Source organism: Anolis carolinensis, chromosome 1, assembly GCF_035594765.1.
Source record: "Anolis carolinensis isolate JA03-04 chromosome 1, rAnoCar3.1.pri, whole genome shotgun sequence".
Lineage (NCBI taxonomy): Eukaryota > Metazoa > Chordata > Lepidosauria > Squamata > Dactyloidae > Anolis > Anolis carolinensis.
The window spans coordinates 89,901,457-89,919,388 of NC_085841.1; the positions used below are offsets into that span (position 1 = coordinate 89,901,457).

General features: G+C 38.7%; 1 protein-coding gene across 1 annotated transcript in view; it reads left to right on the forward strand.

Moving 5' to 3' along the window:
- The window catches only part of themis (thymocyte selection associated), a 124,479-nt gene that overhangs the window by 86,441 nt on the left and 20,106 nt on the right, over positions 1-17,932 (forward strand). The window contains exon 5 of the mRNA XM_008118971.3: positions 17,231-17,369. Within this exon, the coding sequence (XP_008117178.2) occupies positions 17,231-17,369 (139 nt within the window). The remainder of the gene's footprint in view (positions 1-17,230; positions 17,370-17,932) is intronic.

The window sequence follows — 17,932 nt, forward strand, 5'->3', positions numbered from 1 at the left end:
TTGGAGAGGGGCCTTGAGGAGGGGGATAGTGTGATGTCTCATGGGCCATGTAGTCCCCTTCCTAGTATTATTGTGGCAGACGAAGAGGAAAACTTGGGTTTCCCACCGTTTCAGCCAGAATTGGAGCCCCTGCACCTGCAAGATGTTTGCCCACAAGAAGTCAGCCAAACAAGCCTTGAGCAGAAATCTCCCCCGTTCTCTCGCCAGGATAATTATAATCGAGATAGAGGCGCTAGGGAGGCGAATCGCCGAAGCGCCAGAATCGCTGCCGGACAATTAGCTGATTAAGCCTGTTTCCCTTGGGAAATCTTAAGGAGTCATGCATCTGGACACAGTATGGGTTTCGCTTCTTGTTCCCCAGGGAAAGTGTTCCTTGGCGGGAAAACAAGATCCTATATAGGTGTTTACCCGCAAGGAAATCCTTGCGGAGTCAATTCGTCAGCTTCAGGAGTGAGATCGTGTGTGGACTACGCTACTCCATTTCTTTGTTCCCAGGACCTTGCCACGGACCTTGTTCTAGTTCCAAGCCTGCCTTGTCCCCGGATCTTGCCACGGACCTCGTTCTTGCTTCTTTCCTCTTGTTGCCTCGTATCAAGTCTTGTTTGCCAAGAATCTAGTTTGCTTCCAGCCTTGTTGTCAAGCTCCATTGGACTAAAGGACCCGGTCATTTCCCCACACTTTGCTTGGCAAAGTGTGTGTTTCGGTTATTGGATTATAACTTTGGACTCTAATATCACATATTGGACATTGTTTTCCTGGACTATATTTGACCTTTCCTGAAAGGTCTACTTCTGAACTATATTCTTCACTTGTTTTTATTGACTTTATATATTCCTTTAATAAAGATATTAGATAGAATCTGGCCTCTGCGCATGGTTATTGGTGCTCTGTAGCCTGGGTCCTGACAGATGAGCTGCTAAAACTTACATACATATGGTTTATTAGCCATGATGATTTGTTTCACATGGGAGAATGAGTAGGTGCATAAACTCCCAATGTTGTTGATGCCATTTTGTCCCATTATAGCAGTGGTTCTCAACCTGTGGATCCCTAGGTGTTATGACCTACAACTCCCAGCCAGTTTACCAGTTGTTAGGATTTCTGGGAATTGATGGCCAAGACATCTGGGGACCCGCAGGCTGAGAATCACTGCATTATAGTATTGTCAGAGCAAACATGGTTGGCATCTGGGTCTGCATCACGGATTGGTCTATATCTCTTTTTTAAAAAAACACACAACAAAACATGGCCAGCCTATCACCTGAAACAGGGAAATGTGTTTTTTCATATCTCATCTAATCAGAATTAATTCAGTTTTCTTAGATTCCCTCACCACAGCTTCCCAGTTCAGCCCAGTTATTGTAGCTTTTGCATGCAAACAGGCCAGCTATCAACAAGGTAAAATAAACTAACTTAATTCATAAAATCTATGTTTTTTGTACTCTTTAGTTATAACCCTTTACTTCTTATACCTTCTACTCACACAGGATTGGGATGATGTTTCATAATTTATCGGCTATTTGATCTACCAGTGTTCAGAGACAAACTTGAATCTAGTTAATAATTTTGTCCTGGTGTTATGCAGACTTCCATATTTTCAAGTTTTCAGCAGAAGACAGGAGGAGAAGGAGAGAAAAAAATAACCCCCTCCTAGATTGGATCTTTTTATGACAACTCTTTGCCTGCAGTGAATTTTTACTGTTGAGTTATGGACCCCAGAAATAAAGAGTTTAAAATGGAATATCTTGGCTGTGCAAATTTTCAAATGAGCATTAAACAGAAAAGAGGGACATCTAGTGGTTTCCTTTACATTGCCACAAAGATAATGTATTTTGTCAAACAAAGAATAAAGTGGCGCCTCCATCTGTTTATCTTTGCACATAACAAAGCAAACAACTTAAGTACATGTTTTTAAAAATTACAATGACAGTGTAATTTATCATTTATGTGTTTCTTAAACAGAGTATGCAAAAATCAAATTTTTGCAGATATGGGGAATTAAAACTGTCTTCGAAAAATTGCAGTAAAATATTGATCATAAAACAGATTATAATATATAGCTGTTAAAACCCACAACAGAAAGTGAAAGGTATAATTAAAAGGGCCATATCTTTCCCTGGAACTCAAGTGCATAGTAAAAGAGGTTCAGCTAGGAAGTATAGCACAGGTCATAAGAAGCTTGAGCAAATATAATAGTCATGCAGTAAGAGGGAAAAGACTCCTATAGCTTTTAAAAGAATAGATAGAGAATAGGAATGGAGAGGACTAATTTTCTTCCCACAAAGAAACAAAAAGTAACTTTAAAAAACTTCTTTCTTTCTTCTGTTGTAAATGAAGTCATCGGAAACTGTGCTGTTTTCAAACACAGTATTAAATCATTAAACACTAACAGAAACAGAATAGGATTCTGTTCACCCAATGCTAAGTACGATGAAAGAAAAAGAAAAAGTGAATTATTCTGCTATTATAGATCCAACTGCATACACTATTAGTAATAACTACAGATTACATTGCTGAAGTTCTAATTCCTCAAAAAGTCAACAAACAACAACAACAACAACAACAACAACAACAACAACAACTTTATTTTTGTACCCTGCCGCTATCTCCCCAAAGGGATTCCGGGCGGCTTACATGGGGCAAAGCCCAACAACACAGTTAAAATGAAATTACATAAAAATCCAATTCACATAATAGTTTCCAATTTTTCAGAAAATCTGCCTTATTCTTTGTTTTTTAAGGAATAGAAGGAATATAAGAAGATGAAGATGAGGCAGATATAGAATCTGCCTTATTCTTTAGAGCCCCCATTACTTTGTAAATTTGGGCTCTCTCAGCAACCTTATCAATCGTCAGTGCTTTAATATATTTCCAACTTTGAGCAAATGATATTCTTGCTGCTGTTGTCATATATCAATGGAGTGATCTATATTTATTGTCCAATTCTTTAAAGTGGAAAAAATAGTCTTCCTTATCTTGACATTCCCAAATCAATTTTTTGACATTTCAACAGCTTTTTTTTTTTTTTGACATTTTCAACAGCTTATATACCAACTTATACAGGCTTTCTTTTAAATTACTGTCCAAAAAGAAAATATTATTTTCTGTGATGAAAACATTTTCTGTACAAAACAACTATGTATATTTAGTGTAGACTGAATCCTGAACTATGAGAATTCTCATCCATCCAGGATTCGTCTCACCAGTGTTTCTTGATTCTCAAGAATCATGTTTTTTCAAATATTTCCAAAATTATTTCCATCTCTAGTAGCAGTAAATGGTTGGTCTTGGGGACAAAGTGATGTAAACAGAGGAGTACTCGATGGATCTGTATTTCAATCACTGATTTCTAACTTATTTGTTTATGATTTGGAGTTAGTGCTGAATGGTGAAGTGATCATGTTTGTTAATGATAGCTAATTAATGAGGATAGTTTAAACAGATAAACAAACAATGTTGCAAATACTAAGTTATTGCAAACTAACAGAATGTGCACTAAAATGAAAAGGAGTAATGTGCATTGGCGCAACCCATCCAAACAATTCACTGATGCTGTCTGAGCGCTTAGTGATTCCGAGAAAGAGAGAGACAGATAGATTTTGGCTGATAATTCTATGGAAATATTGACACATTTCATGGTTGTTATGGGAGAACCAGGTAAATTTCATGTTCAAAATAGGAAATGGCATATTTATTATGTATTCTGATATCTTACAAGTTTCTACAAGATTATGTTTCTGGTCAGGTAATGAAAAATGTATCACATTGAACTTTATATTTATATCATGACAACCACAGCCAAAAAAATGTTCTTTATTTCCATCCCTGCTCTTCCCCAGCATAGCCTAACTATGCTTGCTGAACTCTTGAATGAACAAAGTAAGAGATGTACCCTGCAGCACATCATTTTCTTTTTGTACTAATGTGGCTCGAATGTGTTGTCACAACATAGTTGCTTTCTATGAGATTATCACTTTGGACTTTTGTTGAACCTTCTCTTTAGGCATGACTAATAGGCACTCAGCACTGAAAATATTCATGCACATTTTATTGTACAGTCCAGGTTCTCCAGGAAAATAAAACTAAAGTACGACTGCTGTCTTGCATGCTAATAAGCCTACATGAGGATTCCTTTTATTGTCAATGGCCACACTGATGACTTTTAGTTACATATATTTTTATTTTCACACTGTCCAATGGACTCAAAAGTGAAGGCTTGATATCCTCAGTCAGAAGCCATGCATTGGAAGGGATGCACCCTGTCATTGCCTACAATGTTTCATAGTACCCTTGAGAGCTATTGTGTACAATGTATATGAAAAAATGCAACTTTGATGACAGGTCAAGCGGAAAGCCATTTTATATAAACTGAGGAACAACGGAAAAATAATTACTTTTTTCAGAATGAAACAAGGCAGTAGTGGCTTGCTGTTGTGTTGTTTATATTTCTATCTAAATTTTTAGTTATCATCAAGCTTTTCTAACACTATATTTTAAAGACATGTGGACTTCATTTGTAGGAGTCATGCAGGTAGGCTATATTTCAGAGGAAGGAATGACAAAAACAATTTCCGAGTATTCCTTGTCTAAGAAAACCATATGAAAAATATCAGGTTACCATCAATCAACAGGTGACTCGAAGACACAAAGATACAGGCATCTAATTAATAGTAAACAGATGCTTTGGGCAAAAGCATAGAAGCTTAGCAAGATCTTTTGTCTTTTTGATTAAAAAAACATAACTTTTTGTCTGACACAATTACACTTATTTTAAGGCATATGTAATAAACAGCTGCTTCTAGTTCAGATGCAGCCCACAGGTGACAAGTTCCTTCTGCTGTTTTTTGCAATTAGCAATCAGCAAGAAGGAAAAAGAAACAATTGAAAGCCTGTGACTTTGTGGCATGGTATTGAGATCTGCTCTGAAGAACAAGTAACTGTTGTACTGAGCTATGTTTTAAGCAAGAATGAGCTTTGAGCCGTACATTTGTTTGAAGAATATCCAAATGGATAAGAATTACACCTGACACTGTCACTTTTGCTTGGCCCTACTCTCTGCCTTTAGTTCCAAAGAACCACTCTGATTTCCTCTTTGAGGGAGAGATGGCGGGATATAAAAGTGAATAAATCCATAAATAAATAAACCATCCACTAAACCATCCTTAATCTGGAATTCAGCCTCTTGTTTGCAGAAGGGTTCATGCCTCTCTTTTAAGGAATGGAGCAGACAAGATGTGTCTTCTCCTAGGTGTTCAGGTGTCTCTCTGGAGTATGAATTGTACAATCCTTAAGTTTTATGCAGCCTTTTGGGTGAGTGGGAAATGCTGCCTTTTGGACTCTCACTGAGCCCCCCATCCTCAAATAAGTTTTGGCCCAAAAAGCAACTTAAAAACAACAACAACAACAACAACAACAACAACCCAGATGCTTTAAATTCCCCACAAGTTTCCTTTCTGCAACATGAGAAGGGTCCCCCAAAACAGCAAGAACCCATCCTCCAGACATCCGTGAAGACAGACAGAGTAAAATAACATCACGTTTGGTTGCTCAAAAATGGCAGTTGTAATGTCATACTGTGTAACTCACCATAGCGTGGAGACTCTGGTGGCGCAGTGGGTTAAACTGCTGAGCTGCTGAACTTGCTGACCAAAAGGTTGGTGGTTCGAATCCAGGGAATGGGGTGAGCCCCCACTGTTAGCTCCAGCTTCTGCCATTCTAGCAGTTCGAAAACATGCAAATGCGAATAGATCAATAGGTACCGCTCTGGCGGGAAAGTACCGGTTCTCCATGCAGTCATGCCCGCCATATGACCTTGGAGGTGTCTACGGACAATGCCGGCTCTTTGGCTTACAAATGGAGATGAGCACCAACCCCCAGAGTCAGTCAAGGGGAAAACTACCTCTTAACTCACCATAGCACCAGGGAACATCCAAATCAGATGGTACAACCCTCTATGCTCTGGATCATGTTTGTCATTGTTATAGATACAGACCTGATATGTCTGTAAATTCTTTTAGTCAGGTTATGTCTGACTCTTCAGAAATATGCATTGTGCATATTGGGTTGGGTTTTATCAAAGTGATCAATTCTGAGACAAAATTTTAGAATAAGAAAATAAGATAATTACAAAAATTTACAACAAATTATTGGAGTGGTCAACAGAACAGGAATCAATAAAAAAGTGTATGATCAGATGGGCAGAAAATTTAAGAAGACTATAATGTTGGCAGAATGGGAAGCTATCTGGACCAAAAAATTAAAATATACTTATGCAATGGACCTGAAAGAAAACTGGCTAAAAATGTTCCACCGCTGGTACATCACACCAAAGAAATTAAATCAAATGTATAAGAATACTGCAAAAAACTGTTGGAAATGTGAGGACCAAGAGGGAAGTTATTTTCATATGTGGTGGACATGTAAAATTACGAAAATCTATTGGGAGAAGGTCCATAAAATTTGTCAGGAAATCCTTAAAATCGATTTCCCCAGAAAAGCGGAGTACTATCTTCTGGGGATAACAGACCAGAATATCCATTTAGAGCCTAATGATGATAAAATATTTACCTATCTAACGACTGCCGCCAGAATCTGTTTTGCCAAAAGATGGAAGCAAAAAGAACTACCGAACACGGAGGAATGGCTACAGAAAGTGAGAGAAATAAAAGATATGGACAATCTAACTTTTTTATTAAAGAGAAATACAGGAACCCCGATAAAATACACAGACTGGAGCAAAGTAGAAGAATATGAAAGGAAAAGTAAATGAAGAATCAATCTGAACGAGTAGAAGACTAACCTGTGACACAGCCAACAGAAAGGCTTTCATCCTTTTTATTTTTGAATGATTGCCTTTATTACGAAAGTGACTGAGGCTGATCTATAATAGTTTTGTATATATAGATCACCCTCTTTTTTATGATTAGAGAATGGGAAATGCAAAGGCAAAGATGGAAGTCCTTTTTTTTTTGGTATTTTTGGTTGGTCTTTTTAAAAAGTTTTTAAACTTCTCCTCTACTATCTTAATCTTAATTTCTGCACTTTCTATATCAAAAATGTTCTCACTCTTTCATTGTATTATACTATTTCTTAATACATATATATATAATAAAAAAGAAATATGCATTGTGCTAAGCAAATGACTTTATCACAGGTGTATTTCATCAAAATCTCTTGAGATGTTGGCATTTCTGGCATGAAAATGACAGTCTGGTCTTCCAGTTGTATAGGCACTGCACTATGTCTGCTGAATTATACAACCCCTTTAGCAGTCTTTTCTCTTTTGTCTATGTTCTGAATACTTCTCTGGTTTTGCTTTATGGTTTTTGAAAACATTCAGGAGCAAAAATTATGCCCAAAGCTATGCTGATTAAATATCTCTCCTAGCATTTCTAATCAAGCTCTGGGTTTTTCCCCCTCCAGACTGAGAACAAATGATGCGTCTTTCTAAAAGTGATCATGCATTGCTGTATCAGGACTGCCAGATTTCTATCTGAAACCAGTGCAAACAATCTATCAGTGTACTAACTTGGCATCTTACATTTTGATATGCAGTAGCTTAATGGATACTGGATTCATTGATGATGGGTGACAGTTAATGAAAAGATCTTTGCAATTGCTATCCTGAGTTTTTGAAAACTCCAAAGAGCTCTCCAATATCTCTTTAAAGACTGCCATTAAAGGTTTATGATCTGTGTCTTTTAGCATGGGTAACTATAATAAATGTACTTCAAAAGTGGTAATGCAATGTCCAGTAGTGATTATTCCAATAAATGGGCCATTCTCTTCACTAAAGTAGTTTGCAGCCATATAACAATGTAACTCTTCTCTCTGGGATTGTGCAACTACATCAAACTGTTCCATTTCTGTCTCCTAACTTACTTTTCTTCAAAGTAATATATTGGCTCTTATGCCCTCCCTGCACAAAACCCATTCCATAATCTTCTGAATCTGCCTATTTTTTAAAATGTTATATCAACTGCAGATATTTCTCTTTTTAAATAGATCTTGTTAGCATTCTGGAATCTTCCCAATATTTTAACTAGAAGTCAATAAATAGGCATTGTATTGTTGATTTAATGGTTACAACTTGACTTTGTAAAGAATATAAACTAATTAACCTTCAAATGTGTATATGTGTGAAGTTGGGTTTACTAGAAATTTTGTCAAATGAAATGTGGATTGACATGGTGGAAACTATTGCTGCAGTAAGCTTTTTCTTTAACTACCTTGTGGCTTCAGCAAGTCTGGGATGTGCCATATCAGCTGTGTTTAGATGAAATGCTAATGTTATGATTAATAGCATGGCTTTCCCCTGGGCTCACACATTCTCTCTCTCCTCCTGTTATTTGGCTGCAATTGTGATATCTGAAGCTTATACTTTAGTTTTCCAGTGAAACAGTTTAGTAGCTTAATCAAAACTCTATAAACTGTGGTTGATAATATAGTTGAGACAAGCCAACTTCATCAACTATGGTTAGCTGGATTCTTATGACATTGCAAATTTCACTTATGACATAGGGACATAGCAAAGGCTTATCTAGTTGAGCATTCTGTTCATGTAGTAGTCAATAGAGGTGTGTGAAGTGGCTAAAATCCAATTGGTAATTCGTTTAGGAGATTAAGATGGTCCCCACTTCGTTTCATAAAGATTTGGAGTGGTTCCGTTCCAATTAGTAAACCGAATCTCCAAAGCTTTGTAATTGTTTCATTAAGATTTGTTCCATTAGCAGCAATGGGGAAAATTTTGAGGCTCATCATTTTCTTGGCTATCAAGATGACACTTGGCACACTTGTAGGTGACATTTACAACTTTAAGCCTGCCAAGTTTCAGAGTGTTTTGGTCATCTATGGTTTGGATATGACAAGAGGTATCCCCTTAAATAGCGGCACAGTGAAACAACATGAGCAGGGCAGCAAGCCTGCCAAGTTTCAGAAGAATCAGTCTATCCACACTGCACTCCAGTCTATCCACTGATTTTAAATATATATTTTTTCAATTAAAGCACATGTGATTAACCTAAATCACTTTCATATTAATGAGACTTATAAGAAGTAAACACACACAGTAAACTGATAAAAAAGGATTTAAGAATTGTGGGGAACTAAAGGCTGTAAAATTTGGGGAGGGAGTATGCAAATTTGGAAAATATCAGTTTGGGGCTGGATAATTTCAACAGACGTAGGTTATAGACTGGATATGAAGGGACAGAAAGAAATAGAACTAGTTTAAGTTTTAACAAACACACAGAATGGACAACACATGTATTTCTCTCTCAAATGCATAAGTGAAAATCTATACAGTTAGATTGTGCTGCAGAGGGGCAAGGTAAATGAATTTTAGGGTTAAGCTGTGATTATATAGAAATATGTTCATATGCTATAACATTATAGTACTATTAGCCTTCTTTATATGCAGCATCTCTCAGCCTGTTAGTACAACTTAACATGTATAAGTACAACTATTAATTCTGCGAACAATTGTGTTGACTCTGAGCATGCAAACAGTGATGAACTTTTGAATAATGTATTACGTTATATGTTTTCAAAGATCTTTTGGTTTATTATTACTGTTGCAGAACAAATCCAGGAGTCTGCTGGCTTGGTTTAATATTACTGATGCAGTATGTAAGTTTAACATAACTCTCAAAGGATATCTATCCTTAAGGGAGGTGACTAATTGAAAGGAGAGAGAGACTAGCTAAGCATAAATTAGGAAAAATGTCTTCATGGAAATTTTAGAATTTTTAAAAACACCCTTCCCCATTTCTATATGCATTACAGTCTGCCTTTATCAAGGTAAGCAGTGATCTGGGTTTTCAATGAAAACATTGGGGAACCTACTATACGCCTTTATCCCAAAATATTTACAAGTAAAATCTACTGTTTGTATGATCAAACATTTTGGATATTTGATTTTAAAAAGTATAATAGAGATATTGGAAGCCAGGATGATGTGGTGGTTTCAGGGTTGGACCGGGACTCTGAGAGGTTAGAATTCAGCCATAGCCACCTTACTGGGTGACTTTGGACAAGTCACATTCTCTCAGCCTTGAAGGAATGTAAAGAGGCAGAGATTGGCAAATCTTTGAATAAGTCTTTCCACTATGTAAGCTGAAAGTGACTTGGAAGCACATAATGGCAAGCAATAGGGATATCACTTAGATGAGTAGAAATACTGTATTCCAAATTAGTACCTTTGAGTAATTAGTTAGAACATGTCACTTGCATTGCCAAAATAGGAGGAAGAAAAAGAGAAGGAGAAGAATGAACCCACAGTGCCTTGTGGCAAATTAGTTGCTTCTCACCAATCACTATATCAAAGTGCTAGATCCCGGCATCATGGAACCAAAAAGACCATTTTTTTTAAAAGACATAGAAGTTTATCAGCATTTTGTTATTTTATTGCTCAAATATGGTAAATGTATAGATATTGTTGTGAGCAAACACATACAAACACAAATAATAATGCCATTATTGATTAAGAATTTTAGTAAGTCCTGAGTGTTACTGGTAAGAACCTGCTGTGATGAGGTGAAATGGAGGATTAGAACATACATAATTTTGCTACCAGTGTGTCAAAAGTTGTCAAATGAATAATCTAGGGTTGATCAAGTCAGTAGGAGATTACTGCAAGATGTCTACAGGATGATATAGAGATGGAAAGGTGGACAGTTCAATAATAAGCCATAATTATGAAAAGAAATTGGTATCTTTCTGGTGGTAAGTGTTTTAGTCCCTAAAAAATGTACTGTCTTCCATTGGTTGATGCTCTGTTTGTCTGCATCTACTCTCTCTTTCTCTTAGACTTGTGCATATAGATATGATGTGAACACTTTCCAGATATTGTCTGTAGCTTCCAGTAAAATGTTCTGTCATAATCTTCTCCTGTTCTGTATCATCTCATCAGTTCTTGAGCTACTTACCATCAACAGAAATCTTATCTTCATAGATTTGTGTTTTTTTCTTCTGCAGATGCTAGAGGGGCATAAAATGTAAAGCTACTACTATTGATTTAAAGTGCTTTGGCACAAATCTTTCATTGTGGAGTTCTTTATTGTACTGCAGCTCTGTAGGATAAATGGCCACAAATCCCAACCATTTTATGTTATGCATGCTTACTGATTTTCTTCGCAATTCTGTTTCATTTTTTTCTTTAATGAACTTCATTCAGTTGGACTAAATTCTGAATTGCAGCCCTAATTAATTACTTTCTAATAATTACATTAATTTAATTACCTAAACTTTCTTTTAAGGTCAATAATTTATGAAAGATGGCTTACTCTTAAATATTGCAATTCTAAATGTTATTTTCTATGCCTAATGCCTTTGAGAATCACCAGAAGTCAGCATATTACTTGAAGGCACACATACACATACTTAGCTGGTAGAGACTTCAAAAGGCTAAAGATTTGCCTTGACTGATAACGTTATCACAGTATTTGCAGAAATTTTTTACAGCTGAGAATTTTCCCACTTGGTATGTCTATTAAATAAAGTTTTGTTTGTAGGTAACTTAAGGACAATTCAAAATGAGAAATTGGCCACATGTTATGGTGATTACTGCAGAGAGGGAGAAGCGATCTAAAAGAGCAAAACAAATTTAAAGCAGAAGAGGGCAATGTTGGCTTTGAAGGTTTAACTCTTGTTCTCAGTGATACAGAATAGGGATTCCCAAAAGATGGATCAATCTGCTTGTGAAAAGCTTGTATGTACATCATAATACTGTGATTCAGGAATATGACAGCTAGTGTATGGAAGAATCTCTTCAATCAGAAGATCAGCATATACCTGACAACAGTAGAATTGCAGATTATTTATTTATTTATTTATTTATTTATTTATTTATTTGCAGTATTTATATTCCGCCCTTCTCACCCCGAAGGGGACTCAGGGTGGATCACATTATACACACATAGGGCAAACATTCAATGCCCATAAACACATCAAATAGAGACTGAGACAGACAGACGCAGAGGCAATTTAACCTTCTTTTTGAGGGGATGTTCGATTCTGGCCACAGGGGGGAGCAGCTGCTTCATCATCCACTCTGATGGCACTTCCTCATTCCAGGTCGTAAATTAGTTAAACCTGCCTCCCCACTTTTATAAGTGGTACCTTATTTCCTACTTGATAGATGCAACTATCTTTCGGGTTGCTAGGTCAGCAACGAGCAGGGGCTATTTTTTATTTTTAATTGACGGGTGCTCACCCCGCCACGGGCTGGCCTCGAACTCATGACCTCATGGTCAGAGTGATTTATTGCAGCTGCTCAACAGCCTGCGCCACAGCCCGGCCCCACTGGCATTATTATTATCAGTTATAGTCAAACATTCAAACATAGAATCATAGAATCATAGAATAGTAGAGTTGGAAGAGACCACATGGGCCATCTAGTCCAACCCCCTGCTAAGAAGCAGGAAATCGCATTCAAAGCACCCCCGACAGATGGCCATCCAGCCTCTGCTTAAAAGCCTCCAAGGAAGGAGCCTCCACCACGGCCCTGGGGAGAGAGAGCCACTGTCGAACAGCTCTCACAGTGAGGAAGTTCTTCCTGATGTTCAGGTGGAATCTCCTTTCCTGTAGTTTGAAGCCATTGTTCCGTGTCCTAGTCTGCAGGGCAGCAGAAAACAAGCTTGCTCCCTCTTCCCTATGACTTCCCTTCACGTATTTGTACATGGCTATCATGTCTCCTCTCAGCCTTCTCTTCTGCAGGCTAAACATGCCCAGCTCTTTAAGCCGCTCCTCATAGGGCTTGTTCTCCAGACCCTTAATCATTTTAGTCGCCCTCCTCTGGACGCTTTCCAGCTTGTCAACATCTCCCTTCAACTGTGGTGCCCAAAATTGGACACAGTATTCCAGGTGTGGTCTGACCAAGGCAGAATAGAGGGGGAGCATAACTTCCCTGGATCTAGACGCTATTCCCCTATTGATGCAGGCCAGAATCCCATTGGCTTTTTTAGCAGCCGCATCACATTGTTGGCTCATGTTTAACTTGTTGTCCACGAGGACTCCAAGGTCTTTTTCGCACACACTGCTGTCAAGCCAGGTGTCCCCCATTCTGTATCTTTGATTTCCATTTTTTCTGCCAAAGTGAAGTATCTTGCATTTGTCCCTGTTGAACTTCATTTTGTTAGTTTTGGCCCATCTCTCTAGTCTGTCAAGATCGTTTTGAATTCTGCTCCTGTCTTCTGGAGTGTTAGCTATCCCTCCCAGTTTTGTGTCGTCTGCAAACTTGATGATCGTGCCTTCTAACCCTTCGTCTAAGTCGTTAATAAAGATGTTGAACAGAACCGGGCCCAGGACGGAGCCCTGCGGCACTCCACTTGTCACTTCTTTCCATGATGAAGACGACGCATTGGTGAGCACCCTTTGGGTTCGTTCGCTTAGCCAATTACAGATCCACCTAACCGTAGTTTTGTCTAGCCCACATTTTACTAGTTTGTTTGCCAGAAGGTCGTGGGGGACTTTGTCGAAGGCCTTACTGAAATCCAGGTACGCTACATCCACAGCATTCCCTGTATCGACCCAACTCGTAACTCTATCGAAAAAAGAGATCAGATTAGTCTGGCATAACTTGTTTTTGGTAAATCCGTGTTGACTATTAGCAATGACCGCATTTGTTTCTAAGTGTTTGCAGACCACTTCCATAATGATCTTTTCCAGAATTTTGCCTGGTATTGATGTGAGGCTGACCGGACGGTAATTGTTTGGGTCGTTCTTTTTTCCCTTCTTGAAGATAGGGACCACATTCGCCCTCCTCCAATCTGCTGGGACTTCTCCCGTTCTCCAAGAACTCTCGAAGATAATTGCCAGTGGTTCTGAAATAACATCCGCTAGTTCCTTCAGTACTCTTGGGTGTAGCTGATCTGGCCCTGGGGACTTGAATTCGTTTAGAGAGGCCAAGTGTTCCTGGACAACTTGTTTCCCTATTTGGGGTTGGATTTCCCCCAATCCTTCGTCCATTCCATGTTGCTGAGGTTGAAGATGGCTTTCTTTTTCTGAGAAGACCGAGGCAAAGAAGGCATTACGTAGTTCTGCCTTTTCCCTGTCCCCTGTCGCCATCACCTCATCTTCTCCTTGCAATGGCCCTATCGCCTCCTTTTTCTTCCTTTTTCTACCAACGTAAGCAAAAAACCTTTTTTGTTGTTTTTTATGTCCCTGGCAAGCCTGAGCTCATTTTGCACTTTAGCCTTGCGAACCTTTTCCCTACAGGTGTTGGCTATACGTTTGAATTCTTCTTTGGTGATTTCTCCCCTTTTCCACTTCTTATGCATGTCACTTTTGAGCTTTAGCTCAGTTAGAAGTTCTTTGGACATCCATTCTGGCTTCTTTGCACTTGTCTTATTTTTCTTCTTTGTTGGCACTGTTTGCATTTGCGCCTTGAGTATTTCACTTTTGAAAAACTCCCATCCATCCTTAACTCCCTTGTTTTTTAATATCGGCGTCCATGGAATGCCGCTCAGTAATTCCTTCATTTTTTGGAAGTCAGCTCTCTTAAAGTCCAGAATGCGTGTTTGACTTGTCTTAGTTTCAGCATTCCTTTGTATTGCAAACTGCAGGAGCACATGGTCACTTGCCCCTAAGGATCCAACCACTTCAACTGTATTGACCAGGTCTTCCACATTTGTTAAGATTAGATCAAGAGTTGCTGATCCCCTTGTTGCCTCTTCTACCTTCTGGACCATAAAATTATCTGCAAGGCAAGTGAGGAATTTGTTGGACTTTGTACTCTTGGCTGAGTTTGTTTTCCAGCAGATATCGGGATAATTGAAATCGCCCATGACTACTATATCTCTTCTTTGTGCCTGTTTGGTCAGCTGTTGACAGAAGGCTTCATCAAGTCCTTCATCCTGACTCGGAGGTCTGTAGTAGACACCCACGACAAGATCTTTTTGAGTCCCGGTTCCCTTGATTCTTATCCAGATGCTTTCAAGCTGGTTTCCCGGATTACGGTCTTGCATTTCTTCTGCAACGTAATTGTTTTTGACATATAAAGCTACTCCCCCTCCTCCCCCCTTTGTTCTATTTCTGTGAAAGAGGTTATAGCCCTCAACGGTTAAATTCCAGTGATGGGAGTCATCCCACCAGGTTTCAGTGATGCCTATGACATCGTATGTGTGGTGCTGTGCTAGGAGTTGGAGTTCGTCTTGCTTATTTCCCATGCTCTGAGCATTAGTGTAAAGACATGTAAGCCCCTGTGACCTCCCCTCGAACTGTTTATTTGGGATTATTGTGCTCTCTGTACTTGGTCCTTGCTGTGTTTGTGCAGCCCTCCGTTTAGCCTTTCAGCGGTTCCCTGTGGTCGTGGGTAATATAGTGTTCGCCAGGCTGTTGTTCCCCTCCCCCAGTGGATCTAGTTTAAAGTGCGCCTGATGAGGTTTGTGAGTCTGTGTGCAAAAAGATATTTTCCTACTTGTGTGAGATGCACCCCATCGCTTGCCAGTAGTCAATCCTCTTGGAAGAGTAGACCATGGTCAAGGAAGCCAAAATGCTCCTCTTGACACCATTTTCTGAGCCAGTTATTGACCTGTACTATTTTTCCGGCCCTTGTAGAGCCGTGTCCTACAACAGGGAGGAGGGATGAAAAGATCACATGTACATTATACAGTTTTAGCTTTGTTCCCAGAGCTCATTTCTATGTTCAATAAGTAAAGCATGGATAGGAAACTCTGTAAATTTGGTGTGGGGGGGAGGGCTTTTTTCCTTTGTAACCCTGGGGTCACACAAAACTCCTGCTTAGTTTTGTTTTGTTTTGTTGTTATTTTTAAGGTTTAGGGAATCTGGAAACAATTTGAAAGGAAAATCTCTAAGACTTCCCGGAGAAAAAAAAATTCCTTGTTTTTTTTACCAGCAACAGGAAGTCAGGGACTGCAAAGATACATAGGGCCACATGCAGTCCCAGGGCTTCCCTTTGCCCATCCCAGAGTTGAAGTGGCCATGCATATGCCAATCAGTGGAATGGTACCATTCAGGTGTATAGGAGACATAATTAGGATTAAACCCAGCTTCTTATTCAGATGTTTTCCTTTGATGATTAATGTTTATCTGAATAGTATACACTTGCATAATGAGGAGCTGGATGTGGTTGTAGAACCACACCTCTGGCACTTGTTTGCCTGTGAGATGGTTTATCCATTAGGAACACTGGGGCCAAGACAACCAAACGAGTAGATGACTTCAAGGATCAGTAAATGTTAATTGATTAGACCATCACATTTTTCAAGATAACAGTGTTATGACTTCTGTGCTGTTTCCATTGCTTTTTGTGATGTGTGTTTGTGTTTGCACATATGTATCCATGCATCTGCCTTGCACATCTCATTCTTTGTCTCTATCTTTCTTTGTGCATTTATGCAGCATGCACATCCATATCTGATCCTATACCATGTTTTTGGCTATCATGAGAAGGCAGTAATTGCAAAATACTGTCAGTCAGCCCTCCATATTCGATAGGGTATTGGTGCAGGACTCTCATGAAAATGAAAAACCGCAAATAAAGAAACTGCTTCTTTTTAAAAAAACTGAGAGAATACTTTTCTAAGAATTTTAAAATTTACCAACATGAGTCTGTAGCTGACTTCCACTGGAAACTGAACACAGACTCATATGGGAGAATCTTGAGATTACTATGGAGATGTTCTCTCTATAGATCTCTAGGTTCTCTAGCCTGACCATCAGTCACACAGGGGAACCTGAAGATTCCTAGAGAGCACCTTTTAGTCAACTCTGCAAAAAATGAAGTCCACAAAAGTCAAAACTGCAAATGTGGAGGGACAACTGGGGTGTGTGTGTTCTTAATGTTAGTTTTCACTGCTAGAGCTGATTGAAGGATTATCTGCTCTATGTGTCAAAACAACTTTGCTGACTTTGGATATGCATCCTAACCTGGGGACGTTTGACTCAATATGCTATTCTGCCCCAGTCAGGAAAAGATATTGGGTCACTCCCTACATGTGTGTGTGTATGTGTGTATACATCTCACATCTACCAGATAAGACTTACTTAAGCTGTCAAACATACACTAGTGATAAAGCTGCTGCTATAAACTCTATCATGATTATTCTTTGCCTAAGAAAATGCTATGATTGACCTCCTGACAAAGATAAGTCAATCAAACCCATCATAAATAATGTAAAATGTAACCATTGTTCTTCCTACATTCTTTGCTGAAAATATAATGCTTTTACTAACTGTGTGGATAAATTCTGCTGTCTGGTGTCAATTTCAGAGTCTCTCTGGAGATGCCACCAAAAAATGGCTCTCAGACCAAGACACTCCACCTTCGGAATTACAACTCAAACGTCAAAGTGATCTGGAGAAGCAGCAGAATGAGAAGGATTTAGCTGAAATACATACATTACCAAAAGGTAAGATGATATAAGCCAATTGAACTTAGGAATCATTCTGTATACTCATGTAGGGCCAACCTGAATACCCATAAGACACCAGATCCTGTCTGATCTTGAAAACTAACTAGGATCAAGCCTAAGTAGTATTTGGAAGATAGATAATCAGGGAAAAATAGAGAAAGGCAATGGAAAATCACATCTAAGTTAAAAATCAACAGTCAGCTTGAAGACACATACTTTAGGTCTCACATATGTGCAATCTCCCTTCCACATTTAAACATGATCTAAATTGTTACCAATGAATTAATATTTTTAACAAAAACAACAACCCTCATTTATTCTTCACTCATATATCCATCACAAGGTAAATACTTCTAAGCATTCAGTAGCAGTTTTGCGTTTAACTCTGTTTTTAAAACAATGTAATATTCAGTGTTATTAAGCCCTAGAATTGCCAGATCAAGAACATCCCAGGCAAAAAGCTCAGGGCCAAAACATAAGACTTAGGACTGACATCTAAGCCCTCATCACATGGATGTTTCTCCTGTGTTCTCTGTTGCACCCCTAGACTGCAGAGAACC